Source organism: Psittacula echo (assembly GCF_963264785.1).
Source record: "Psittacula echo genome assembly, chromosome: 13".
Classification (NCBI taxonomy): Eukaryota; Metazoa; Chordata; class Aves; order Psittaciformes; family Psittacidae; genus Psittacula; species Psittacula echo.
The window spans coordinates 13194907-13221229 of NC_137749.1; the positions used below are offsets into that span (position 1 = coordinate 13194907).

General features: G+C 43.6%; 1 protein-coding gene across 1 annotated transcript in view; it reads left to right on the plus strand.

The window, feature by feature from the left end:
* Positions 1-26323, plus strand: part of RNFT2 (ring finger protein, transmembrane 2) — a 30151-nt gene that overhangs the window by 3009 nt on the left and 819 nt on the right. The window contains exons 3-10 of the mRNA XM_080628400.1: positions 122-606; positions 3575-4053; positions 5183-5259; positions 6825-6925; positions 9501-9654; positions 19775-19924; positions 24187-24252; positions 25536-25637. Of these exons, the coding sequence (XP_080484526.1) occupies positions 524-606; positions 3575-4053; positions 5183-5259; positions 6825-6925; positions 9501-9654; positions 19775-19924; positions 24187-24252; positions 25536-25637 (1212 nt within the window). The 5' untranslated portion in view covers positions 122-523. The remainder of the gene's footprint in view (positions 1-121; positions 607-3574; positions 4054-5182; positions 5260-6824; positions 6926-9500; positions 9655-19774; positions 19925-24186; positions 24253-25535; positions 25638-26323) is intronic.

Sequence of the window (26323 nt, forward strand, 5' to 3'; positions counted from 1 at the left end):
GCTAATGGCATTTCTGTGGTTTAAAAGGAATGGGTTGCTTATTTGAAACAATGTTGTCCTGACCTGACTGTATTTTTTCCTTTAAAATGTTTATATGTTTTCTTTTTTCCCTCCCTCTCAGTTTTGCCTTACAAAGCAAGTTTCTTCAGAAGAGGAAGAAGAGATTTCACTTCCAGAGTGGAATTGTTTCCATGTCACATCAAGAGCTTCTCTGTTGTCCTCAAGTTCTCTATCAGAACATCTCGTCACAAACCTGCACACTCCTTCTGATGACTGCCATGGGCTGCAGAAGGGGATGTGACTAGTTCCTGCCCTGCTTGGAGACCTCTGTATGTGCTTCCATTTGCCAGTTGAATGCTGTTCCTTTGCAAGTGTGCTAAGAAACAAATGTGAGCTTGAGGTGCCTTTCAGAGAAGCCAATGATTTATGCCAGCCATGTCACTAGCTGAATGGGTCTCACAACCGTTTGACTCTGTGGGCCTTTGTTAGGAGTCACGCTGGGATCTGTTGACCTCCAACATTAATGTTGAGTGTGCTGTGCTTTAAGGTTTTGAGGAAAATGCAGAGACGGCATAGCAGCAACACTGACAACGTTCCTCCTGAAAGGTATATCTTTTTCCTCCTTTTTCCGTTCATTTTCCTCTCCAGAGAGAAATGTTCTGATTTAAATGTATGCTGTGGTTTAGAGAATGAAAGCTCAAAATTAAGGAAAGCATATATGTCCTGTGCATGTAGTGTGGCCAGGCTTTCTGCTTGAGTTTAGAGACAGATTCACTTTTCTCCTACATTTCACTTATTGACTGCTACCACCTGCAGTGTTTCAGATTTCATGGTGCAGTGAGGCACATATGGAGGCAGTTGGCTTAGCATAGGCAGGATGTTTGGGGGCACTAGAACAGTGATTCATGGCATGGTCCTGTGGGGATCCTGAGTGCTATCAATCCAAAAAGATCCATCTGTGTAAACAGAGGCTTTTTATACTGTTATTAAGGTATTTTAAAAGTCTGCTGTTCTGTAACTCCCAGCTACTATGACTTAGTATTTTATAAAGAACGTGGGTGATCCTTTACATCATCCCAGAATCTGTATCTAGCTTCGTGTATATGAATATTTAGGAGTAGAATACAAATACCTCTAATCCACTTCTGTAATTATAATATCAGCAAGGGAGGCTTGCCACTGTTATTGTTCTGGTACTAAATATTCCCTTGTGCTTTCCCAGGGTTAGAGCTTGACTTCTAGTTTGGTTTTGGTTTTTTTTTCTGAGAAGAAACTAATCTAATTGCTCTAAGACAAAGATGGAACTAATGAATTTCGTTGCTCTGGCTGAGCTTAGATTTTAAGTGAAAGATGAGTATTTCATACTGGCTTTGCAAGTAGAGGTGAAGCTTGATGTCATGACCACTTCTAGTCCCCATTCTGAATTTCAGGGGAAAAGAAAGCCATCTTCAACTTTTTCAGCATGATGCTGCCCAAGCCTCAGTGCAGGCTGTGGGTTTTATGTCAGCAGGCAAGGCTGGGGCTTGAGAGGCGCATAAGGTTGTATGGGCCCTCTCATCTGTAACATAGAGCTTTCTGAGTCTGTGCAAACTTGTAAGGCGCTTCAGGATTGTTTGAATGGTTCAGATATATTCAGGATAGGTGTCTATTGCTGAGTGCAAAGGAAAAGCAGAGTAATCTCAATTGGTTTTTATAAATGCTTCTGTTTCTTAACAAGGTAAATGCATCTTGTCAGTACCATAAGCTGGAGGTTTCCTAACTGTCGAATGAAAGGGTGTTGCCACTGGTCTTCACTTCTCTTAACTTCAACAGATTCACTATTTCATCCTTGTTTATTTCTTTTTAAATATGCCCCTGATGAATTGTTTCCTGTTGAAAGTGGAGTCATGTATCCTGGAAGTATTGTTCCAAACAACAATTGTGTCTTTATCTGTGACACAGGGTCCCACCCAACTTGTTATGTTCCCAGACATAAGTCCTATCACATTGTGTCCCTGTCTTGTGTATACATCCCTCAATTGTAATGTTAGGTGTAAAATCCAAGGTCTGATTGAGGAATATTTTAAACCAAAATGAGGTGTGTGATGTCTTGTTGACTTGATTCCTTGCTGGAGCCTGTGGAGAGACACTGGGAATGGGGTGTCACTATAAAAAGCCTTATTAGGAGTTTACTTAGTGGGAGGAATGTCCAGAGAGGTTTGAAACAATCTCCAGAGTGAGGTGAAAGGCAGTGCTCTGTGCCCTGTAAGATGCCTAGGGAGGCTTTGGAACCCATGGGAGAGAGAGGGCTAAGGGCCCTGCATGTGCTATCTCAGCTTGGGACCACTATTTCTAAGTTAGAGATCTCCCAGGACTAAAATCAAGAGAGACTGAAGCTCTGCAACATGCCTTATTTGTAGGCTTTGCCTCTTGCTGAGCTTTATTTATCCTTTCCTCTCCTTTTGCAAGTTAGAGAGGTGTTTGCCGTCTGCCTAGTGATTGTTCTATGGTTACCTGTATTGTTCCCTGTGATATAAACTTCACGTGTATTCATTTCAGTACCACTGAGTTCAGGTGAAGAAAGCCTATTTTCTTCTGGCGTTAGGATGAAGATATTTAAGCCTCTCTTGGGAATCTGGCTATAATCCAACAAGCTCAGGAAAGAATCAGTGCCAGATCGAATTCTGTCCAGTGCTCAGTAATTTGGGTACATCCATGTCCAATTTGCCAAGAATATAAAAATAAAACAAGTTCTCTTGACCCAAGAGCATGTCCTTCACTTAAAATACTTGTTGGGTCAGGGACACACAAGCAGGTCTCAATGTTTCTCTTCCCCAGCTGACTCTGTGTCTTGTTGGTGTTACTCATCAGTGGGCAAGTAGTGATCATCCCTCAATAAAATCAGAAGATTTGGGGGATAGGCCATTTCTTTGAGTTAGCTTGATTAATGTGACCTGTCTTGGTTGTGCTGTGTCAGTTTACATGGGGCTTTGTACCTTTTGCATGAAAAATTAAGATCATTATAGAAGATTTTGGTATCAGATGTGTTATTTCTTTGGTTCCTCCAAAAGTAAAAGGAGTATCTGGGAACTCTATTCCTTAGATGAACTTAGGAGGAGTTCAGGTTAGATATAAGGAAGAAGTTCTTTACTGTGAGGGTGGTGAGGCCCTGGCACAGGTTGCTCAGAGAAGTGGTAAATACTCCATCCCTGGCAGTGTTCACGGACAGGTTGGACAGAGCCTTGGGTGACATGGTCTAGACTGAGGTGTCCCTGCCTTTGGCAGCGATTTGGAACTGGATGATCTTAAGGTCCTTTCCAACCCAAACCATTTTATGATTCTATGAAGGAACTGTGGCATTGTGATCAGTTCTTTCCAAGTGCCCTGGTCTTATAATCTGGTTACTGGCCTCTAATTCTGCAACTCCGACTTTCCAACAGCAAATAGAGGGAAAAACATCTGTCATCTGGAGACCTTCATGTTCTGATAGTGTGTGAGGAACTCTTAGTAGATGACAGTTAGGACTGGGCTGTAAGACTGAGAAGTTCTGTAGCACTCATTTTGGTTTAATCACTTTCATCTCCGTCCACTGCAGAAACCGGAGCCAGACAGTGAGTTCTGAGACCAGCGTGGATGAAAGTGGAGTCTTTGAAAGTCTGAAGGCTGAAGCTTCCTCACCACAACAGTTGTTCTCAGGCTTGGCAAGCATCCCCTCAGGCACCATCACAGCCACCCCGTTCCAGTCAGGTTTGGTCCTGGGCTCTTCAGCAGGAGGTGGGGAAGTATTCATTCAGATGCCAGCCCCAAGAGAGGAAGGGAGCAGTCGCACAGAGGGAGCCCCTTTCCACCACCGGCAGTCGTCCCATCATTTCCACCATGGCCATCACCGGGGTTCATCTCTGCTGCACATGGCTGGAGGGGACCGCCATGGGCACACTGAGGAAGGCAGTGATGAACAAGCTGGAACTCCAGCCCCAGCTCTTTCAGAGTTAAAAGCTGTGATTGGATGGCTGCAGAAGGGACTTCCCTTCATCTTGATCCTCCTGGCTAAAGTTTGTTTCCAGCACAAGCTTGGTAAGCATCTATCCTTTCTGGATTGTAAGTGTATTAGAGAGTGGTTAGGGAGCTTTAGCATACTGTTGTGTCTGAGACATTTATCTGCATAACAGTGTCTAGAGGTAGTCTAGCATGAAGGGGACATATTTAAACACATGCATTAATGCAGCTGATAAATTCACTCTACTTTCAGTCCAAGCTGTTTTCATCTGTGTCAGTCCCATCTGTTTCCTGTCCTGGCCTGTGGGAGACCAGTTCTGTTCCTTTTCCTAATCTCTCCTTGAAATTTCTGTAGAGGCTGAGAATGTTACCAAGGCTTCTCCCTCAGACCTCTCTTCAGGAGAGGTGGGGAAAGCTTACATTAGTGACTAGCAAAGGCTGCTGTGTAACACAGAAGGGTTCAGAGGGACGAGACACTTTTCTAGCTGGAAGGATGGAAGATGTGAAATCAAGCCGAACAGCATCAGCAGTTATGCCTTACAGTTGGGATCGTCAGAGGTCCCTAACCGATGTGTCTATATAGGTTTCTTTAATAGGAGGTGAGTCTTTCAGCCCCTCAGTGCTCATGTCAAATCCATTCTTCTAATCCTCCTCTTACATGAAATTATATGTGTGGCCTGTCTGGGGATCCTTACTCACTCTGGGAGTAATATGCTGAGATTATCATCACAGGGAAGCCAATAATGCTTGAGTTTAGTCCACCTTACAGTTCTGCCAGTATTCCCCAAACCAGATATTGATTCATGTCTGAAATATCTTGCGCGTTGAATTTGATCTCCTGGTTGTGATAGTGTGCCTTGTCTTCTGCAAGCTGCTGAACTGATACTGTAACACTGTCATCTAGCTGAGTTCTGTTTGCACAACACAGCCACAACTTGCAACACTTCTTCTTCAGCACAGAACCTGACATTTGGATGGAGTGTCTGTATTGGACCGGGTGGCAAATGCAGTAGCTTCATTTTCATTTGGACTGAATTTTAACTTTATAGAGTCCACACTGACCTGGTTTAATCACTGTTTTATTCAATGCAACCAGAATATCACCCAGTATTTTTTTCCCTAAGCTTAAGATGCTGACATCAAATGGTTTAAGACTAAAGATCCTCCTGCTCAGCCCTGTGTACTCTGACAGTGTCTTTCCCTGCAGGGATTGCTGTGTGCATTGGTATGGCCAGCACATTTGCATATGCCAACTCAACACTCCGGGAACAGGTCGCTCTGAAGGTGAGTACAGCCTCTTACTCTTCTATGATCCCAGGCAACATCACTCTGTACACAGAACAGTGTCTCTGTTGAACCTTCTTTTGCAATGTAGGGCTGAATGCTGTTACATGCATACAGATCTGTCAGATGAAGAGTACTGTGCTGTAATCCTCACTTCCTCTTCGTACTTCTCCCCATTGATGCTTTCCCACAGTTTATATCCTGCTCTTTTTGTTTTATTATGCTACACTTTCACAAGAAAGGAAAGGTCAGGGATATCGTAATGTGCTCTTGGCTCTGCCACTGCTGTCAGTGCGTCTTCAAGCACTCCTCTGCACCTCAGTTTTCCATTATGTACCACAGAAGTGCTGAGACCTAATCACTAGTTAATGATGAGATTTAATTTATTAGCATTTAGAGACTGTTTTGAAACATTCAGCTGAAGGATTTTGTAGCTGTATTTCTTGTTAGTATCTTGATAATGCTCTGGTGATAATATGCTTAGAATATAAAGAAACCAGGAGATCTTTTCAGGCCTTATAATCAGTGTCAGCAGAATACTTCAACAGCACTGAAAGCACAAGACTAGAATTGCTCTTTTTGATAAAAATTACATGGGTGGCACAAGTGTATATTTCTGTCTACCAGCAGGAGTGGAATAAATGTGATACAGTGCTGAATGAACAGATAAATTGCACAATCATGTAATAAATTGCTGTTGCCTTGCCCTTTGCACCTTTGTCTTTCAGGCAGTGTGCCCCTTAATCCACCTGCTTTAAATCTCACCCTAACATCCCTGGCTGTTGAGTAGCTACAAAGGGCTGTTTTCTTAATAAATCAGCTCCCAAGAAAAATGCTGGGATTTTTCCTCCCAGGAGTAAAATTTACTCTGATATTACACCAGGCCAAGACCCAGGACAAGATCTTCTGCCATCCGCTTCCATCTGTAACGTTCCATGTCTTTTGAAAATGAAAATTTACACTTCGTTTGACCTTTAATTATTTCTTCAATCAAAAATGCATGTTCTAGAACCTCCATGCCTCCAGATCATATTCACAGGTGCTGCATGCAGTGGTGGGTTATGTTATGTTTGATTTAGCTAAGCCTTTTGTGCCACTTCAGGTCTATTTGTAAAACACCTCTTTGACGAAGCGTTCTTTCAAACAGGTGACAGCTCAGGATTATAGGACAAGATATGGACTTTTTTCTTTCTTTTTGTTTTAACCTCTTGTCAAACTGCATTTTGAATATCAGGAGAATTTAAATGTCCCAAGAAAGATCCCAACTTTGAAAACTGAATTCTGCAAGTAAGGCTGTTGTTGGCACTGGTGTATTTGCTTGATTTCTCTGAAGTTACTTTATGTTAAAGTGTTAGCTGAGTGAGAGCCATTTCTGCTTGTCTTTCTGTATATCTTTACCTACAGTCTATTTCTGAGCCTTAGTCCTGTGTAAATAAACTAACTACTGAACACTTAGTGGCATATTTATATCCCCTGGATTGGTCTTGCATTTTTCAGCAGTCGAAGACTCAGCACAGTCATTGAGACTTTGAATTTATCCTCTCTGCTTCTTTCTTCTTGCTCAGGAGAAGAGATCAGTGTTGGTTGTCTTGTGGATCCTGGCCTTTCTCACTGGAAACACCTTGTACTTGCTCTACACATTCAGCTCTCAGCAGCTCTACAACAGGTGGGCAACATTTCCATTGTTAATGATAGAAGGAAGTGATAATTGCCAGGGAGGAAAAGAGGGAAACCCACTTTCCTCCACACTTTGAGAGGAAATGTGCATACTGAAGGTATCTGCTGTCTTTGTTAATATCATTGTAACACCTTTCAATGGAGGAAAAGAGTGTGTGTGTTACTCCCACCAGTGGACTATGCTCCTACCAATGAATGACATAACCAGGGTCTGAATGGGTCAGGGTGTGATGATGCACTGCCGTGTTGCTGCTTGAAACATGTACACTTGCTGTTGTCTTACATATCAAAGCAGGGTGGATACTTTTTTATGCTGGGGCTTCTGAATTTTGACCACTGTGACTGAACATAAAGAGAAGGTGTTGGAAGCAGGCAAGAGATTGTCCCACCGATTTTCCACTTCCTCTAATGTTTTCTTTTCAGTCCATCAAGCTTTGAGTCTATTACAGGAGATAAACTGGAGATGAAATAATAGTGGTTTTACTCCTGTGTCCTCTGGGCCTGGAGGCATTTGGATCTGAGGTAACTAAGATAGCCTCCGCTTTCAGATTGTGACTGAAGCAGTTCTCATATACAGACAAGTTAGTACGCAGGGATTTGGTTCAGCACTATCCCTGCCTGTTATAAAGCAGGGATTAAATGACATATAGGAAGCAAAGATACAGAACTTAAGCAAGGGAGTGCTAGTAGAATAAATAGGAAGGAATGGCACAATGTCAAACCTAGTTATGTGAGAAAAAGGTTTTTATATTTGTAGCTAAAAAGATAGGAATTATCTTCCCACTGAAAAATTTATTTGTCCCACTGAAGACCACTTAGAACTTCAGACTGAAAATACAATGTGTGTCACATGCATCAGTTGGATTGTGACTACACGGCTCTTGGCTATGCTTTTTCTGTCATTTATTTCATTGCTTCCCTGCTTCTTCCCACTGACACTGTCTAGGAAGTGGAAGAGTCAAGGTCTGCCCACAACCCTGGTATCCTTTGGAATTGCCCCTAATGTATTTGGTTTTGATCATTGGGAAGCTGTGTATGTAAGTGCTTCTAGGAAGGAGGAGAGATGAGGTGTATGTGTGGGTCCAAATGTGAGATGGCAAACCATGGGATACTCTGTATAGGTCTTGTGGGAGGGAAGAGAAGAAACAAGTATGGCAGAAAGGTGTGAAAGCACTAAGAAGAAATTTGCCTGCACCACAGGGAAACTTGTGTCTCTAAGAAGGTGGTTAAGGTTAACAGCATGAATGGGACTAGTCTGAAATGAAGGCTAGATCATCTAAAATAAAAGGGTTTCAGCAAATTGGGGCCATCCTACACACTGGTTAGGCCATTTATTAACAAGGAACAGACTGGGCAACAGCTTCACTAGCAAGCCCTGTTCCTCCCAGTGTTGTGGTGGTACCTGCTGTGGGTCATGCTTGGGCTGGTGTATCTCTATTGCTTGCTGTGTGAGGACCTGTGACTATTCACAAGGCAGGCTTGAGAAATCAGAAATAGCTGCTTTGGTTTTGTTTCTTTCTGGCATATTTTTAATTTCCTGATTTATTTACTTTTTGGGGTTTTTTTGGTTTTTTTTTTTCCTAGTGCATCAATAGTAGTAAAGTCTCTGATTCTGTTTCTGTTTTTAGGGTGTAATTTTACCTGTTGTGCTGTGCCAGTGTTGTGAGTATTTTAAATTCATGTTCAGGCTTTTCATTCTGGGTTGGTTATTTTCCTTTTACTTTTTGGTTTGTTTCATTTTAAGTTTTTGCTTTCTATGATGAGGATTTGGTAAGTAAATTCCTGAAGAGGAATCCTGGTGTTTCAGTCTCATTGCTGCTCAGGTCGGTAGCTCCTGCCCATTGCTATATGAAGTTCTGTTGTCCTGGAATCCCCTCTTTGAAGGGCAAGTGTTCAGCCCAGTCAATAACATGTCAAGGGAACAACCTTTCTGGATTTTTCTTTCTGGTAAGAGTTGCTACTTAACACAGTCCAGCTTTTCTTCTGCTTCAGACAGTAGCAAGCCACCATCAGAGCATGACACACCTCAATTCCTGATCTCTTTGCCACACTAACAGTGCTTCCTTTGTCACCAGCATGTTTCACATGCACAAGTAGCTTTAGAGACTGCTGCCCCTGCAGGAGTTCTACCTGCAGTAAGCCAGTCTCAGAGGACATAGTGGTCTTGACTTTCCCAAGGAATCATAACTACTGCTGACTTCAAAGGATACACTTTTACAGTCAGATCTGATAAAGCAAGCCTGTGGACTAAAGGCTTTGCCATTAGACCAAAGCTCACAGTGTGGATTGCAGTCTTCCAAAATAGGTTTCATACATATTTGGGTCCTGTTTTGTGATAGTGGTTGAGCCTGCTGACCTCAGAAGGAATGGGCAAGACCAAAGTCAGGAGAGGCCCAGAAGAACCATGGGACTAATCTGCATGTCTTATTCCTATTGCCCTTGGGAACTGAAGTTCAGTGGAGTTCCTAGGCTTTCTCTAGCCTGCAGTGGATAGAGCTGCTCATCAAGAAGCTTAAGTGATGTTCTCCTTGCTGCTATCTGAGCCTTGGTCTCATGCTTTTCAGCCTTATATTTCTGAAACCTAACCTGGAGAGGCTGGACTTCTTCGACCTGATGTGGATTGTGGGCATCGCAGACTTTGTACTCAAGTACCTCACCATTGCACTGAAATGCCTAATTGTTGCCCTGCCAAAGATCATCCTTGCTGTCAAGTCAAAGGTAGGAGCCTCTTTTCTTCTTGCTATACGGATGTTTATCTTTGATAATCTGATACCTTTGCAACACCTTTGCAGCATGAAACATGGGTGGAAGAATAAAAATAATAAAACCTCTGATAAAACTTGGGCAGAAAGTCACCTGGAGAGTCACCTTTTTGGCTTTTGAGCCATCACAGACCTGAGCAAGGGTTTGGTAATCCCAGCAAGTAATTCAACTCCAGACAGGTAAACATTGCTTGAGAGGGAATAGTTACTAGCAATGAGATAAAGGCTTTTCTGGTTGATATTGTTCTAAATCTTGTTTTTTTGAGTAATCTCGGCAAAGAAGTATTTCTGAAGCACCAATCGCTTCATTTAATGGAAGGAAATTGCAAGTACTTGTCCCTTTGGCTTTCTACTTGGGTCGAAGAAGTAACAGCATTAAATGGAAGCTTCTGATGCCACAGAAGACAGCACCAGTTGTAACCATGGCCAGAGAAACACTTTAACTAAATAGCTAACAAATATTTAGGAAAGCGTATACAGATTAGGCCTAACTCTTGAAACTTTCTCGCCACATTTTCTCTTGAAAGTCCTTTTCATACTGTTATTTGACATGCACATGAAGTGCTTCTTCCTCCACTTGGTGGTAACTACATTTCAGTGGCAAATGTAGCAATGTGTAGTGTTTGCATTTGGTAAAGAAACTTCCTGGCAGCTGTTGGGATGAAAGGCAGGATGGAGATGCCAGATACCATCATTCATCGCTGAAAGTCTCAGGCAGGGCACTTAAGGGGGTGTCTAAACTGGGAATAGTTTTGCTTAGAAATGACATGGGTGGCAGGGGAGTTGAGCAGTTTGTTCCTGCACAGCAGGGCTATGAGATGCTTATTAATTTATTTCTGGCAATTGTCCAGCTCTTTTTCCTTCTTCTATTATTATTATTATATTTTGGGAGATTAATGTGCTAGGTCAGAGCATAATCCAGCCTGGGGAGGGAGGGAAAAGCAATGTGAATAGTCTTCCCAAGATAAATTGCAGTGTTGGAAAAGGTTCACAGCCTTTGCTTGCTTGTCTGAGAGCTATCCCAAGTACTCATTAATCCTTGTCGGGAGAGAAGAAAGAGAAGGGGGCTTTATTTGCAGCTACAGTGGGAGGCTGGTAAGATCACATCTGTCATGGGCCTATAATGACTCAGAGCACAGATGCTTCATTTTTAATACCTTTTTCTGGATAGCAATATTTCTCACTTTTTTAAAGTCTCTTTTTGTCTTAGGATGTTGTTGATGGTCTTCTTGTCCCTTGACATCTGAGACTGCTGTTACCTACCACTATGGGTCTGGATTTATTTTTATCCCTCTCTCTACAAGGCATCCATTAAGCCAACCAGGGATGAGATCTGGTGTAACAAATTAAGCAAGATCAAACTGGGATGGGAATGCTCCAAGAAAACCACAGGATGCTGTAGAAATTGTAATTGGTAACCACATAGCTGAGCTCTTTCCCTGACCTGGGTGACCCAGATTACCTCTTAAGGCCAGTACAGTGCTACACATCTTAGTTCCAGATGAGTTTTAAGCTTTTTCTCAGAACAGTTCTATTGCACTTTAAGCACATTATCTTTGACCAAATTCTTAGCAACTTATTTACTATCTGCTATCTTAATACTTGCCAGATACAAAGTTTTTCTCTTCCTCCCCATATGCTTGTAGTAATGTTCCTGCTTGAAGCCTAGTTTGTAGTTTATGAACTTCTGGTTGTCTGACACATAATCATAGCAGATAGCAAGCTGCTGGAGAAATAAATTACACTCAGAATAGAGTTAGAAGATTTTTCCATGGTAGACATAGAGAATTTTGCTGATGTAACCAGCCAGAACTGCAGTTTCTAGCTGCCCATAACACAGAGTCTTAAGTGGAGGTGGCTGCACTGTCAGGGATAGAGTTCAGCATAGCTTAGCATGGGATAGAGGTATTTTATCCTGAGCTTCCTTGCAGTACTTTGATCATTCTGCACTCAACCTCTGGGCACGCTCCTCATTTTGGAAGTTCAAAGGCATTCCAAAGCCAATCTGGCTTTTCATGCTGCTGGTTGAGATTCTGGTCTGCTCTGAATATCATGTGGTTTTCACCGGTGCTTTCATAGCCTTTCTAGTACAAGGCATGCCCTCTGAATGTCCTTCTTTAAGACTCTTACCTCTCCATATCCATTGTGAATGAAGCAAGATCAGATTCTTTCTTTTACACCTCAAAGTCTTCACATGTCCCCTCAGCTTCTCTGTAGACTGAACACCACCAGTTTTGAGTCTTTTCTCTGAGATCATTCATTCTAGATCTTATTCTCTTCTGGACTTTCTTCAGTCCCCCCCATTTTCGAGACCATTTCTTCAGCCTATAAAGATGAGTTTGGATTATAATCCTTCTTCCCAGTGTTTACAGCCTTTCCCACTTTAGTGTCAGCTGTACATTGATAAGCCTACTCTGTTGCACGAAGACACTAATGAAAATAGTGAGTAGTACTCCACTTTTACCTCAGTTAGATCCATCTTTTCATTTTGATACTAAACACTGGGAATTTGGGCTAAAGCACTCAGTTCTCCCAATCTAAAGTACTGGGTCATGTATTTGTAGTGTAACACCATCACAGGAAGGGCATTTGATTTCAGGTGGCATCAAGGACCATCCTGGATTTATAGCATAGGATTTATGATCTGAGAGGCAGAAAAAGTCTGTCTTTGCAATCAGAATACAGAGAACAGTAAATGTGATCGTGAGTGCTTGAAATGTGAAGCATGAGTACTGCTGTATTATGAGGATACAACTAGCCAGAGTTCTCCAAGCTTGAATTACTCAGAAATGGAATATCTTTGCAAGCAACCCCTCCAAAGAGTGAAGGAAGGTTGGAAATCTGACTATTTAATCTCAGACTTTCCCAGGTTCCAAACCAGCTCAGAAAACAGAGGTGCCAAAGAAAGGCTGTGAGACTACAGTCAGGCTGGAAAGCAGGGAAAGAACCTGCAAATAGGAGACAAAAGTAGAAAAAGGAAGGGAATCCCAACATCAGATTCCAACCTTACACCTCTGCAATCAGAGGTTGTGGGAGAAGGAGCATACCTGTGCCTAAAGCTGTCCCTTCATCCCCATGAGCTGAGGGGCACATCCAGCTGAGGACAAGTTTTAATAGCAGCTGGGCTCATCATTTCTTTGGAAAGGGGGTTTGGCTCCCACCCTGCATGCTGAAGGCTCTCCATTAAGAAAGGCAAATAAGATCATTTGGTTCAATAGAAAATGAATTAAAGTAAATTAAACTGCAGGAGCCATGTGGCCTGCAGAGGCCTCCATTGTTGTACACACATAAACAGCAGCTTTTCATTTGCACTGCTAAGGAATGACAGCTTGAGGGGGGTGGAATTGAAAATAAGGAAATAAATAATAAAAAAGACACAGTTGCCAAAGATTCCCTTTAGGAAATCCCGGGTGCTTGCAAGTCTCCCATCCCCTCCTCATGCTGTTGTCAACAGTCTAATCCTGGAGAATGGAGTGAAGCATGAAGGGGGAAAGGGGAGAAGGAAAACCAAACCCAAAGAATTGAAGGAAAATGGTACCCCAGGTTCTGTTTTATATCTCTATATCTCCCTATTTCTACAGGAGAGAAAGATAACTAAGGACACACTTTTTTCCAACAGCCTTAGTAGCTGATATGTAAGTGTTTTCTTTGCACGCTCAGTGCAGATGTGCAGCCAAGTTACAAGGAGCTGCATTTCCAGAAGATGGAAAATTCAAAAGGAAAACACTAGCATTTGTTGGTTGAAAACACAGCAAGAAATTACTATAGGGAACCCAGACCCCAAATAGCAGCCCCAGACTCCTCCAAGGAAGGTACCCAAAATGTTTTTTTCCTATGACAGAAGCTCTCTGCTGTGGGATCCTGGAGTCTTCTGATGTCTGGTTTAGGGACCTGAGATCCAGGGAAGCAGCCCCAGACTCCTCCAAGGAAACTACATGACATGATTTTTTTCCTTTGGAGAAACATCTTTCCTCTGAGATCTGGCAGAGACTCCTCCCAAGCATATCCTGCAGTATTTTGACTTGTCAGTTGTGTTTGAAAGCTGGATCTAGACATAACAAATGAGGTTTCTTTGTGGCAAGACTGGCATTACTCATGTGAAGATTTTTTGGTGCTATATAAATAGTGGCAATGTACAAATACTCATCCACACTAGCACTGTGGACTCCTCACTGCCTCTTTGAAAAGACTGACTCTTGGTTGATTGGGTGTTCTTGATGCTTTTTTCTTTAAAGTACCATCTCATCAAGTCTAGTGGGAGAAAACTTATTTATATGAGGCACCCATTCTTTATATGGCTTTGCACTTGGACTTTGGACCAGACACCTTCTCTAGGTGCGTACCATGTTCCCTAGCATAGATAGTTTTGCCCGAGGGGAGACTGAGATGAGCTCTTAGGCAGAAGCTCTTCCCTGTGAGGGTGCTGAGGCGCTGGCACAGGGTGCCCAGAGAAGCTGTGGCTGCCCCATCCCTGGCAGTGTTCAAGGCCAGGTTGGACACAGAGGCTTGGAGCAAGCTGCTCCAGTGGAAGGTGTCCCTGCCCATGGCAGGGGTTGGAGCTGGAGAAGCTTTAAGGTCCCTTCCAACCCAAGCCTTCCTATGATTCTGTATGATTGTTCTGCATCACAAGAAGAGCAAGTTGGAGCAGTTTGCTCCTGCCAAAGCATTTTCTCTAGGCCACAGCCTGCTACAGGCGGCTCACATGAGGAATGAAGGTGCCAGAGGAAAGTTATATTAACTGCGATGATGGCAGCAGCCTTCTAATGTCCCTGCAGCCTCTTTCATCATGCAGCCAGATAGTTACCACTCATTTTACATGAAGTTTGTGTACTTCTGTTCCATCCTGAGAAAAACAAGGTCTCTTGAAGCATTGGAGTCCTGTAGATGCTGATCAAAAAACCCAGAAATATTAAAACAAGCAATGGGAGCAGGCACATAGATGTACTACAGAATATCTGGGTAAAGATCTTCCTGCTCCATGTCTGTTCTCTCTTGTATCGAGTGATATGCAAATTAATCCTAGTCTTCTCTAATAGTGTGGCTAAAGTGGCATTTCCAGCTAGGCAATGTCTGTCCTCTCTGTACCCTCTTCTTGGTGATCTTGGATGCTACTTAGGGGAACTCACTCAAATAGATTCCCTCTTCTTGGGCAACAACCTGAGCTTTGATCCTCTGGAGCCTCAGGAACTATGTGATGGTTCTGAAGAGACTTTTCCCTATTGCAGCCTGGGACAGATGTGATGTCTCAGAGTCAGAAGTGGGAAATTTATTACTTCTGAAAGAAAAATACTAACTAAAGCATAGGATTAGGTACTGGGGAACTGGGACTCTTTTCTGTCCCTCTCCCTGACATGCTTTGAAAGTCACTGCTACTAAGTTTCTAAAGGAATCATTGCTCCTATGTGCCAAGTTTGACTTTCCAGTTTAAGATAGCCAAGATGTGACTTTCAGACATGCTGTACACCACGTAAAAATCTCATTTTCTCCTCTAATCCCACCTTGGAATTACTCCTCATTAGTCTTGCATGGATTTTCACCAGCATCCTCTGTGCCACAATCCTGTTTACTGCTCCTACCAAACACTTCCTTATATTGGCAATATGACCTGAAATCTCAGCAGAGCCTGCTTTCCTCTCATCCAAATTGCCAGCAGGTCTCAAAAGTTGTTTTTCTAGCATCTTCCTGTTTCAGAATATGTCCTAATGCTGCTGGCAACAGAACAAGTGAGACTTGGAACTTCCCTTGAGTGCTAATCACAACTTACAGTTGCCTCATTGCAACTTCTCTCACTTCTCTTACATCCCATTTTAATTCCGCTGTGTAAAACCTTAGCATGCCTGTTTCCTTCTGTGGAGCACATGTATGCAAAGCCTTATGTCAAAAGGGACCACTAAGTCAGTGCTCAGACTATGTGGGAATTAGCATTGCTTCTGCAGCTGTAATTTGCCCCCTTTGATGTTTCTAAATTGTGATTCAAGTTTTAGTTATGTGATTCCATGTTATTTTTCTGTAAGACTTCTTCCATCCATCACCAGTGAAAGCAAGGTGAGGTATTGAAAGAAGCTGTTGTAGAAACTGGAAAGCATAGAGAACAAAGAGACCATTGGAAGAAGAGGAATATTCTACAAGCTAAAGTTGAGTGCTACACTGGAGAATTCAATTCCATCCTTCCTTTGCCAAATAATTCCTGTGTGATTCTAGAAGAGTCGTGTACAGCTGCAAACTGAAGTCAGTGCTTTAGCTTTTAATGGTAATGTGAGCTATAAAATTAAGTGCTTTATAAAAAGTCTACTCCCAGACATCTCAACTTAGACACCAAAAAAAACTTACCTTAACCTTAGTCTTTGTGTCTTGAGCTCTCATTTAGAAAAATAGAGAAAATAGCTGTTCCTTATGTCAGCCAACAATGTGAAAGTAATGGGGGTTTAAAACATCTTTTACTGTAGTGGTATCATAAAGAGAGTGAAGACATTTTAGTGATAGGCTACTCTGAGTAATGCTCAGATAGCATGAAGTGATAGGATGCAGATCTGCCTTCAAGTAGTGAGGAAACCATACTCACAAGTTACATGTTTAATTAGTACCACTCACCCTCTCTGAAAAAATAGAGTGATCACATCCTTACAGACCATAATGTATTGCCTGTACAGAGAGAAAAATCACAATTGTATGAAAATCCTGAATTCTGCTCTCAAAATAAGTGCTTGCTTTAAAGGCTAGAAATGGTCTTTATGTGCTGAAGGATATAGAGAAAAATAGAGGGTTGTACAGAAGTCGTTGGCTTAGTTTGTAATGGGGGAAAAAAGAGAAATCCGTTTCACCACATGGTATCATAAGGCCCATCAGAGTTGCTGTAACTGGATCCAAAGTACAGTCCTTTGCCACTTGTGCTAATGAAGTGTTTGCTAACAGTAGCAGATGACTGTCAGCTTTTATAGTAACTCAGGAAGCAGGGTAAGAAGTGTACTACCTTTTTAGCCAGGCTTAACTCCAGCCCATTGCAAGAGCTTGATGAGAGCAGAACAGAGACTTCTCTGGTACATGGCTTTACTCTATCCAGGTATACTTCCAGGTAACATCCTATTTAATCTCTGTAGTCCAGCAAGGTAGGTGTGCTCCTGCACAGCCCAGTCATGCACTGGGGCTGGTTCACAGGCTCACCAAAGAGCTTTTCCTGATCTTGGAGAGCTGTTCAACCTCTCCAGGGTGTATTCAAGAGAAGATTCCCAAATTTACATGGATTTTTTTATGAAATAGGAAGTCAGCTAGCAGAAGCAGGCCTTGCCTTATTTCAAGCTTCATTCACAGTCAGATGCATGGGAGGAATAGTTGTATTTCTGCTTAATATAATAGACAGCTCTTCCTAATCTTAATGAGAAATAGCTGAAGTACTTCTAGCTGAGGTTTTCAGACAAAAACCAGCTTGAGACAAAGATTTGACTTTGAAAGCTTCAACCTAGATATCCAAGATATAACAGTAGATTGGGTGTGCTTACACCCAGTGATGGGTGCCATCTGCTTTAAGTTATTGCTATCAGAAGGCTAGATTTTACTGCTGGAATTGTAGGGGACAATCCCTGTTCTCTAAGCTTCAGGTTCAGAAGGAAAACTCCATTTCTGCTGCAGTCCTTTGTAGAATTAATGCTGATTTTCTAGGCACCTTTCCTAGTTTAAAAAGGGCTGGTGTGTTGCCCTGAGGACTGAGATGCAGGACAGTACATTTCTGTAAGTATTTACTGTAGCACTGCTTCTCTAAATGATGCTCAGCTCCCTTGTACTACTTCCCTCCTCCTAGGTGTAATCACTCCAAGTTTATCAATGGTCAGGTGGCTGATGTTAAGGGGCTGGATGGAGAGATGCACCCATTTAAAGCTTGACTTCACTCTTGTGACAGTGTAAATAAGTACCTAGCTGCCAAAAAATCCTGATACCCTGCAGTTACCACTGAGAACTGCAGGCTTGCATTAGATAAAGGGATTTTGAAAGCATTGTAAAGGGTGGAGATTTTGTGGTTAGAAAATTGAAGTGTGTCACTTGTTGCATGTTCATTTTAGAGCCACACTGCCATTTCCAATTGTGCAGCTTGTCCGGACCTCTAGGGCTGCCTGTGACCCATCTTTCCTTATGCTTTGCTGTGGGTTCTGGTGTTTACTTGCCTCAAAAGCTTCTGTTGTAGAAGAATTTCAGCTTTGATGCCCCAAATGGTGGATCCAGAAGCTCTGTCTGATGCAATGAGAAAGTAAGCAGTGACCTGTCCCAGCCCAGCCTGCCAGGGAAGCAAGGCTGAATAAAAGCAGATGAGTGCAAGCCTGATGGGAGGAACAAGTCAGAGAAAGCAGTTTGCTGCCTTTAGCTTGCTGTAGCTTTCATCAGAGCTGGCTGAGGAGGGGCAGGCAGAGAACTGCCTGTGTGAAGGGAAGGAAGTGACAGCATAGTCATTAGCAAACTGCGACCCTCTGTCACAAGGGCACCCGAAATAAACGATGATTGCATTGAAGCATGAGGCTGGATAGAGACCTCTGTGCTAATTTAATAAATTGCTTGCATTTAGGACTCCAGATTGTTGCTATTCCATTTTTGCTATGTGATGCCACCTGGGATTAACAAGGAGGAGGGGATTGGACGGGGGAGAAGAAGAAAGCAGCCCAGGTCCGTTAGCAACCGCTGGTGTGACCTCACTCCCTGTCCCCAGGGGGATATGAGATCATGAGCATGCCAGAGCCCTCTGAAGGATTCGATTTGCTCAGTGCAGCAGGACAGCCTGAGGAGTGAGCTCATCTCTGAGCCCCTGGGGAAGAGCACTCGCTGCTGCTTAGGGGCTGCACAGGATTTAATCCCCACTCCAAATCTCCCCAGTTAACAACTGCCCTGTGATGACATCACTGATGACAGAGCTGACTGGAACAGCGCAGCAGAATTCCAGGGGAATTTCCCCTGCTCCATGATCTTAAAGAAGAGAATTTGGACATGTTAAAACCAAATCTTTCAGTCCTGATAATGTCAGTGGAGGTTAAGCCTAGTTCTGTGTTCACAGCTTGCCCTGACCTGGGGCCCTGTCACCAGTTCTCCCATTTAAACAGTGTGGGACAGAACATAAAGGGTCCTCATTAAGACTGAGGAAGGAGTAGGGGGTTGGAGTGAGTTTGAATTAGAACCTTACTTAGCCAGCTTTCCTAATCGTATGTGCTTTTAATAGAAATTATGTGGTAAGAAAGAGCCATTTCAGTTGCTGCATCTCATGGCTGTGTAAGCCAGGAGGGAGTTTGTTACCCTGGAGGTGTCCTTCAAGAAAGGAAAGCTTTCTATTGGAGTAAACACCAGAAGGGCAAGGACAGCTTTGGCACAGGTTTACAAAGGACGGCGCCCGTTCTTTGAGTCTCTTTTGAGAGATAAGTGGTTCAACTCCCCCTCCCCCCCCTTTTCTTCCTTAACGCCCTCAGGCAGGTTTGTTATCTTTCAGTTTAAAATGCATTGAGGGTTTGTCTTTGGGTTTTCTTTCAGCACCAGTCTTATCTGTGTACTGTACAATACACAAGAGCCAACACACACCTGAGTGGAAGGATGCCGGCAAATAGATAATGAACTTGATTCTTTGGGATGATCTAGAAAGTTGTCAGGAAGAGCCGTGCCACCTTCCACTTAAACGCTGTAGCTTCAGAAGGAATACAGGATCAGAGACACCTACCTTGCATTCCTTTTCTCATCATTAACAGTATCTACAGCTTATGCCGTAATAATTTCTGTAAGTCTTAGCCCCTGCTTTTAGCATTCTTTAGCATTGTCCAGATCAGCAATAAGGCTTCTATCCATAACTTGCTCTAAGAGTTTAAGATGCAACAGTGTAGAATAGCTGGGTAAGTGGCAGAGCAAGAACACTATGAAACAATGAAGTGAGTTATCCTTTCTATGCCCCAAGTTAAATGGCTGCAAAGAAAGCTGCATGTCATGAATACTGGTCTCTCCACCATTTAGCAGTGTGCAGGTGGACAGTGAATATAAGCCCTACATCAACTAAGGGATGCTGTTTTGCCTTGCTGATAGTAATGATGTGCCCCTTGTTTGGTTGGGTTTTACAGGGGAAGTTTTACCTGATTATAGAGGAGCTAAGCCAGCTCTTCCGCTCCCTTGTCCCCATCCAGCTATGGTATAAATACATCATGGGAGATGATCCATCCAGCAGCTACTTCCTTGGTGGGATCCTGATTATCCTGTACAGCCTCTGCAAGGTAAGTACCACCTCCCTAATAACCTCTATGGGAGCTGTAGCAAGAGCAGAGAGAGAAGCACAGCTGAAGGGAGCAAATGTACCTCTTGATTGTTGCTAGCACTATGCAGGAAGGGAAGCTGCAGCAGATGGGAACACCATGTGCTTTAGTTGCCAAAAGCCTTTTGCTTCACCAGTATGTGGGCATTGATGAGCTAGAGGAAAATCTGTGAGTCCTCATGTAGCATTGCATCAGACTGATGAAGTCATTGCTGCTTTCTAATGCCCTTCTGTAAAAGCTAGAAGAGAATGGGAGTGGAGTCTTGGGGACCAGGACTGGAAGAGATGTTAACTGTCACTAAACTTCTAGATACAACATCAGAAGGAAGATTGCAGGCAGTTAAATGTTTCTCTCAAAGCCTTTCAAGGCAGGGTAGGTACTCTGTTAGTCACAATACTCAATACTCAATGGAGTAGGGAGAGAAAGAGTCACAGTATCACAGTCATCCAAATCCTGATGAAGTAAACCAGTTCTGGCCCCGTTCTGGCTGATACAAGTCCAGGATCTCAGCAGTGGACAAGAGTAATGTTTCCTTACAAGAGTTAAGAGCACAAAGTCTCTCTGTACAATTGGAAATTAATAGGTGTGACTTACTTAGAGTCCCAAGTCTGAGGTCTAGAAATAGTTGTATGTCTAATTGTGTGCATTGAACCCTGCCTAAAGGCAAAGCAGTAGCTGAATAAAGGATATATCTCTGTGTTGTCCATCTCTGAGAAAGGCCAAGCAATTCAAGCTTGCTGCAGCCCTGATACTTGTTTATGCCTAGGAAAAAGGGACTATGGCTTTGCAGAAGCAGACTGAAGAACAGAAGACAGCTGAGCTGAAAACAGCTCAAAGGGGCTAATGGATTGCTGAGTCATAACAAAACCATAAAAGAGATCTTATGCAAGATGTGCCTGCAGTTGCAGCTATATGTTGTATAGGAATGGAGCATTGCAAGCCCTGCTGCCAAGAAACATACAGTTTTTGTAAGCAAGATAGGCAGAGGAAGTTGTGAGAAGTGAAGTGATTTGGTCACAGCAGGTCTGTGATTAAGCCAGGAGCACAGCAAACTATGCCAGAACAAAAAGAACCTAAGACCAGTGGAATTCCCTACACACCCATTCATTCTCTCAGCTGTATATTTCCTGCTCTTTACTCTGTCCTTCTGGAGATTTTAGTTGCCCCTTTCATAGATGTCATTGCCTGGCTCCATTTTGGACAATATCCAGTCCTTCCAGCTTGCGAGGTCAGGTACACAGATGACAATTACAAAGACAGATCTGGTGTCCCTTCTTGCAAGAGTTACTCAACACCTGGAAAAGAGATTCTTACCTGCAGTTCTGCATGCCATTTCTGATATTTGGAGAAGCCCTTACAGTGTGAAGAAGCAGTTGGGGCCATCAGTTCCTTGGCTCAAGGTGAGGGTAGGAAGTCAGTCCACATGCTGGGGTGTCCAGATCAGTGGAATCTGTAGCTAGGCTATGTAGTATGTAGCTATGTAGTATGGCTGTGACTGAACTGGAAACCAACACTTGCATAGCATAGCTCAAACATGAGCTGCTTCCTCCAGGCTGAGCTTAAATAGAGCTCCTTCCCCCATGGGCAGGGATTGTGGGTGGGCGCCCAGGTGAGGCTTGTCAGGGCCATGCAGGCCTATTAATGCACTCAGGGCCCTGACACATAGGTGCCAGCAGTTCTTTATGGTTTAACTTGATGTTTCTGTGCTATGAAGCCTTTACAGGTGGTGGTGTGATAATCGAGATTGAAAAAGCAACCCCATTTTGGAAAGTCTTGCTGATCAGTTGTTTAGAAGAGGGCAGCTGTTTACCAGCCTTGGCTACACCTTAGGATAGGACTGAGGTGCACACTTTGTGAAAGTGCTTTGGCTACAGCCTGTGCCTTTGACATTCATGGTTTTTTCCTTTAATTCATCTAGTTCATCAAAGATGTCCATGGAAGCATAGGCCAGCTGAAGGTGATAGGTCCAGGAACATGTCCCAGGTCATTACGTTGCAGCTGCTGAGTGTCCAGGTTAGGATTAGACCTCTGCACATAAGAGACTTTGCTTGGAAGTGGAAGAAAAGTGGGAGCATGCTTCCCATACGGATCATGAAACGTTAGGTGTGTGCATCCCATCTACAATCACAGGAGTTGCAGGTCTAATTCTTTGTCTGAGACACTGAAAGTATACCCAAAGGAGTCCACATTAGCAAAGCCACAAACCACATTAGAAAAACCACAGAAGCCAATTTGGCACTCAGAGCTTCTGTGCTGCTGGCAGAAATCCAGGGCTCAGCATCCCCTTTCCCTACACAAAGGGCAGGCTCAACTTGGAGAAGGGTGTATATAGCACAGCTGATGAGAGCTGCCTTGGTGTCCCTGTCTGGACTGTATAAACATGGATCTGTGATTTTGACAAGGAAATCCCAGATGTTCATCAGGAGGGACATCAGGTCTTATTTCTTCCCTGTCCTGTACAGAAACACTCACTGCTTGTGAACCCAATTGCTGCAATCGTATTGCTAGAAAGGTGACTGATGCAGCTTCAGTGCATGGCGTGAAAAATGGATGTTAGACAACTGCAAGATGCATCTTTTGGGGTTACAGAAAACTCGAGAGGAAAAGAAACTGAAGGGAGATAAATGGGCTGGGAGGAGACATCAGAGCCAGAGCAGGGATGTTAGAAGCCATGCTGTAAGCAAAGCAACCAGAAAAAGCTCTGAATTGGACTGTAGAGAAGAGCTGATCCTTAGCCTTGTTAGATGATACAAAATGTAGTAGTGGGCAGCCTCAAGTGCTAGTTGCTGACTGGAAGCATTACTACAAGGACCATGGGAGCCTTTTTACGTGCTGACTGGAAGCATTATTGGTGCCTTCATTTGATTCCACATCTCTTGCCTGATGATCTCATTGGCATTCCCTGCAGTGAGCCCACTTAATCATGCTGACCAAAAAGGGAAAACAATAGAAAGCCAACTCAAGGCATTCTGGTGCCTTTGTACTGGTGAGCCTTTGTACATGCAGAGCTGCACCAGCTGCTTCACATCAGCGCTGCCCTTATACCTGCTTCTCACAAAGGCAGGTTCGAAATGGAAAGGTCCTGTTATATCATCTGTCCCTTCTCCCGATTAATGCAGGGCTGTTCCTTGCAGTCATTTCTTCTTATCTTCTCTAGTTCATAGTGTCTTCTTCCCTGTGTTCTGCCAGCAGATAGGGAAGCTGAAGCTTCTCACCATGTCTTCACTTTAGGAATGTTGAGTGTCTCCTCTCTTGCTCAGCCCCTTGATACTTGCAGGCAGTTTATCATCTTCTCCCCCCACTTTTGTATTCTGCCAAGCTGTACATATTTATGTCCTTTAGTCTCTTCAGCAATCATTTTCTGCAGACTCATTTTCTGCCCTTCTCTGAACTGCTTTCAGTGTTTAATGAGGAGCCCAGAATGAAGGCTGCTTACCACATGTAGTTACATCATGTTTGCTGGGCAATGGAGGGACGGGGAAAGAACAGGGCCTGGTGTTGCCCCTGCTTTTGGCCATCTTTGGGCATCTGCAAAGTACCAACGTGCTGGACACTCACCGCCTTCCTGGCAATTGAAGTTTCTCACTCTTTAGGTGGGTGGGAGCAACCCAGCCTCAGTCCTGCTCCTCATTCCTCAGGTCATTCTTCTCTTCATAGCATCTAATTGCTGCTCTCCCCTAAATCACTCTCAGCAGCAGGACAGGCAGAGTACCATCTGAGCCCTCAAGTGTCAAGCTGTGTGGCAGTTCCCTTTTCCAAGAGGCTGAGGAAAGCTGCTTTCTTCTTCTTCCATGTGAAAAGGCTGCTTTCCCTTTCCTCTTTCCCAAGCTAGCTGCAGTGTTTTCTAACCTCACTTCTGGGCTTCTCAGGTCCTCAGTTCTCATGGTGGGAATGGGTCCATTTTAGCTCTTTCCTACTTAGTAGGGCTGGACAGTTTACCCCACCACAACCCCCTGGTGTCTGCTCCTCTTTCTGTTGGTAAAGTCTCTGCTCTGCTGTCCATTGTTACTAGAGCTTTTTTGGCCACCGTTCTCCACAGTCAATTCACATTTATCACATATTTCATGATCACCATGAGATCTTTTTTGGCCCCATTGTTACTTAAGATGTTTGTTCCCTTTGAGTATCCATTTGGAGCCACTGTTTCCCGAGTTTCTGGACTGCCCACACAAGTGCACACACACACTGTGAAAAGTATCTAAACTGGAATGTCTTTATTGCAGTCTTTTGACATCTGTGGTCGTCTGGGAAGCGTCAGGAAGGCACTGAAGGTCCTCTGCACCCCACAGGTAAGTAGTCACACACATTAGAGCAGTTTCATAGGTGGAACTTTGTTACTGTTGAATGATGGAGTTGAAAATTGCTCAGTGTATCAGGATCACAGAATGAAGTCATTTGTTGTCCCATGGCTGGATAAGCTGTATCTCTTGTGAGGGGTGTTAGGGGCCTTTTCTGGTATCTGCCCTGTCCCAGCTATGGTAAGAGATTGTTGCTAGTCTGGCCTGTTTGATTGGAAACACTGTGAAACACGGATTTTTTGAGGCCAAAAGTGCAAGAAGCTGACAAAACTTTGCAGTGCAGAGTGTGAGAAAGACTTCAAATAGGAGGATGTAGCTCCTGATGTGCAGTGACTTTAAAAGAGATGCTACAGTGCACAGAAATGATCCCAGGCATAGAATCATAGAATCACAGAATAGTCAGGGTTGGAAAGGACCTTAAGATCATCCAGTTCCAACCCCCCTGCCATGGGCAGGGACACCCCACACTAAACCATGTCACCCAAGGCTCTGTCCAACCTGGCCTTGAACACCGCCAAGGATGGAGCATTCACAACCTCCCTGGGCAACCCATTCCAGTGCCTCACCACCCTCTCAGTAAAGAATTTCTTCCTTAGATCCAATCTAAACTTCCCCTGTTTAAGTTTCACATTATACAGTCCTGATATTTAGATCCGTGCAGTGAAATACTGTGGCATATTTTAAAGTGGTAAAATCAAAGACTGTAGAGGAAAGGAACATAGAACATCACTGATGTTTGTTGGAGCTGCCTTGCTTATTCTGTGGGCTTGGGCTGGGCAGTTTTCCTGAGCATATTTCCATTTCCCCTGTTACTGTTCCAATAGGAGAAGCAACATATACCTTCCCCTTATTTAGAAAGACAAGTGGGAAGCCTGTGGGTGCTGCTACTGTTGTTCTTTCCTCTATTGTTTAACTTGCTAATAATAATACCTCCTACTATCTAAACACCTCTGTAAATGATGCTGAATTAATCCTTTCAGCTCCCTGTTGAGCTCATTACATTCCATTATCATTGCTCCAAGTGGAGGCACTAAAAGATGGAGTCAGCTCGAGGGGAAAACAAAACAGGGAACACAGAGCTCCAGACTCCTTCTGTCCCGTGTGCTGGTGCCCAAATCTCTCTTCCTCATACACAGTGATGTAACACAGGTGTCTTGCCCAGGTCATGCAGAGAGTCTGGGTGTGAAAAACAGTGTCTATATATATATGCAGCCAAACCCAGATTATCTTCAAACCCTTTGACACTGGAATTTTTTCCCACCTCTCTGTAACAGACCTATGGAGTTCGTGCCACCAGCCAGCAGTGCACTGAGGCCGGTGACATCTGTGCCATTTGCCAAGCAGAATTCAGGGAGCCTTTGATCCTGATATGCCAGGTAAGACCCCAACTTCCCATGCCAGGTTTCCCCATTGGCATTCACCTTCTGCAGCTGGGGAGAGACACAGTCAGCCTGGGTACTTCTAAAGTAATTTACTGGGACTCAATCTACGTCTTTGTGGATATTTATTGCCCTCTTCCAGACAGGCAGTGATTGGAGATTGCTGAGCCACTCTTTAGGGGCTGATCACAGCTATTGAGATGGAAAAGGCTGGCCTTGTAGTCCAGAGACTGCTGTTGGCAGTACAGATCTTGGATCTAGACTACAAGACATTTTTATCTGCTTTGTAACAGGCTTATCAAATTAAAGCAAGTAGGTCACAGTGAATCAAAAGTGCCTCTTACTATTCGTGTGAACATCTGTGCAGATGTTATCAAGCTGTCAGCCCCAGAGATTCTGTCTTGGTACGTGTTTATCAGAGTTGAGATTCCAATGAGTAACATTTCTGCTGGCTCCACATGTGCTGAGGAGGTCTCAGCTTCTTACAGCTTCTCAGTGCTCTCTTCTTGCCTTGTTCCTGCTCTTACAGCCTGGGGCTAGATGGTGGTGTGTGCTGGGCAGCCATCCCTCCTGATCCCTGTTTGTACCCAAGGCAGGCTGGAGGGAGAGTCCTGTTGTGGATCAGTGTTAAAATGAGAGGAGGAGTGAAAAATTACATTTATAGAGAAGGGGAAACTGGAACT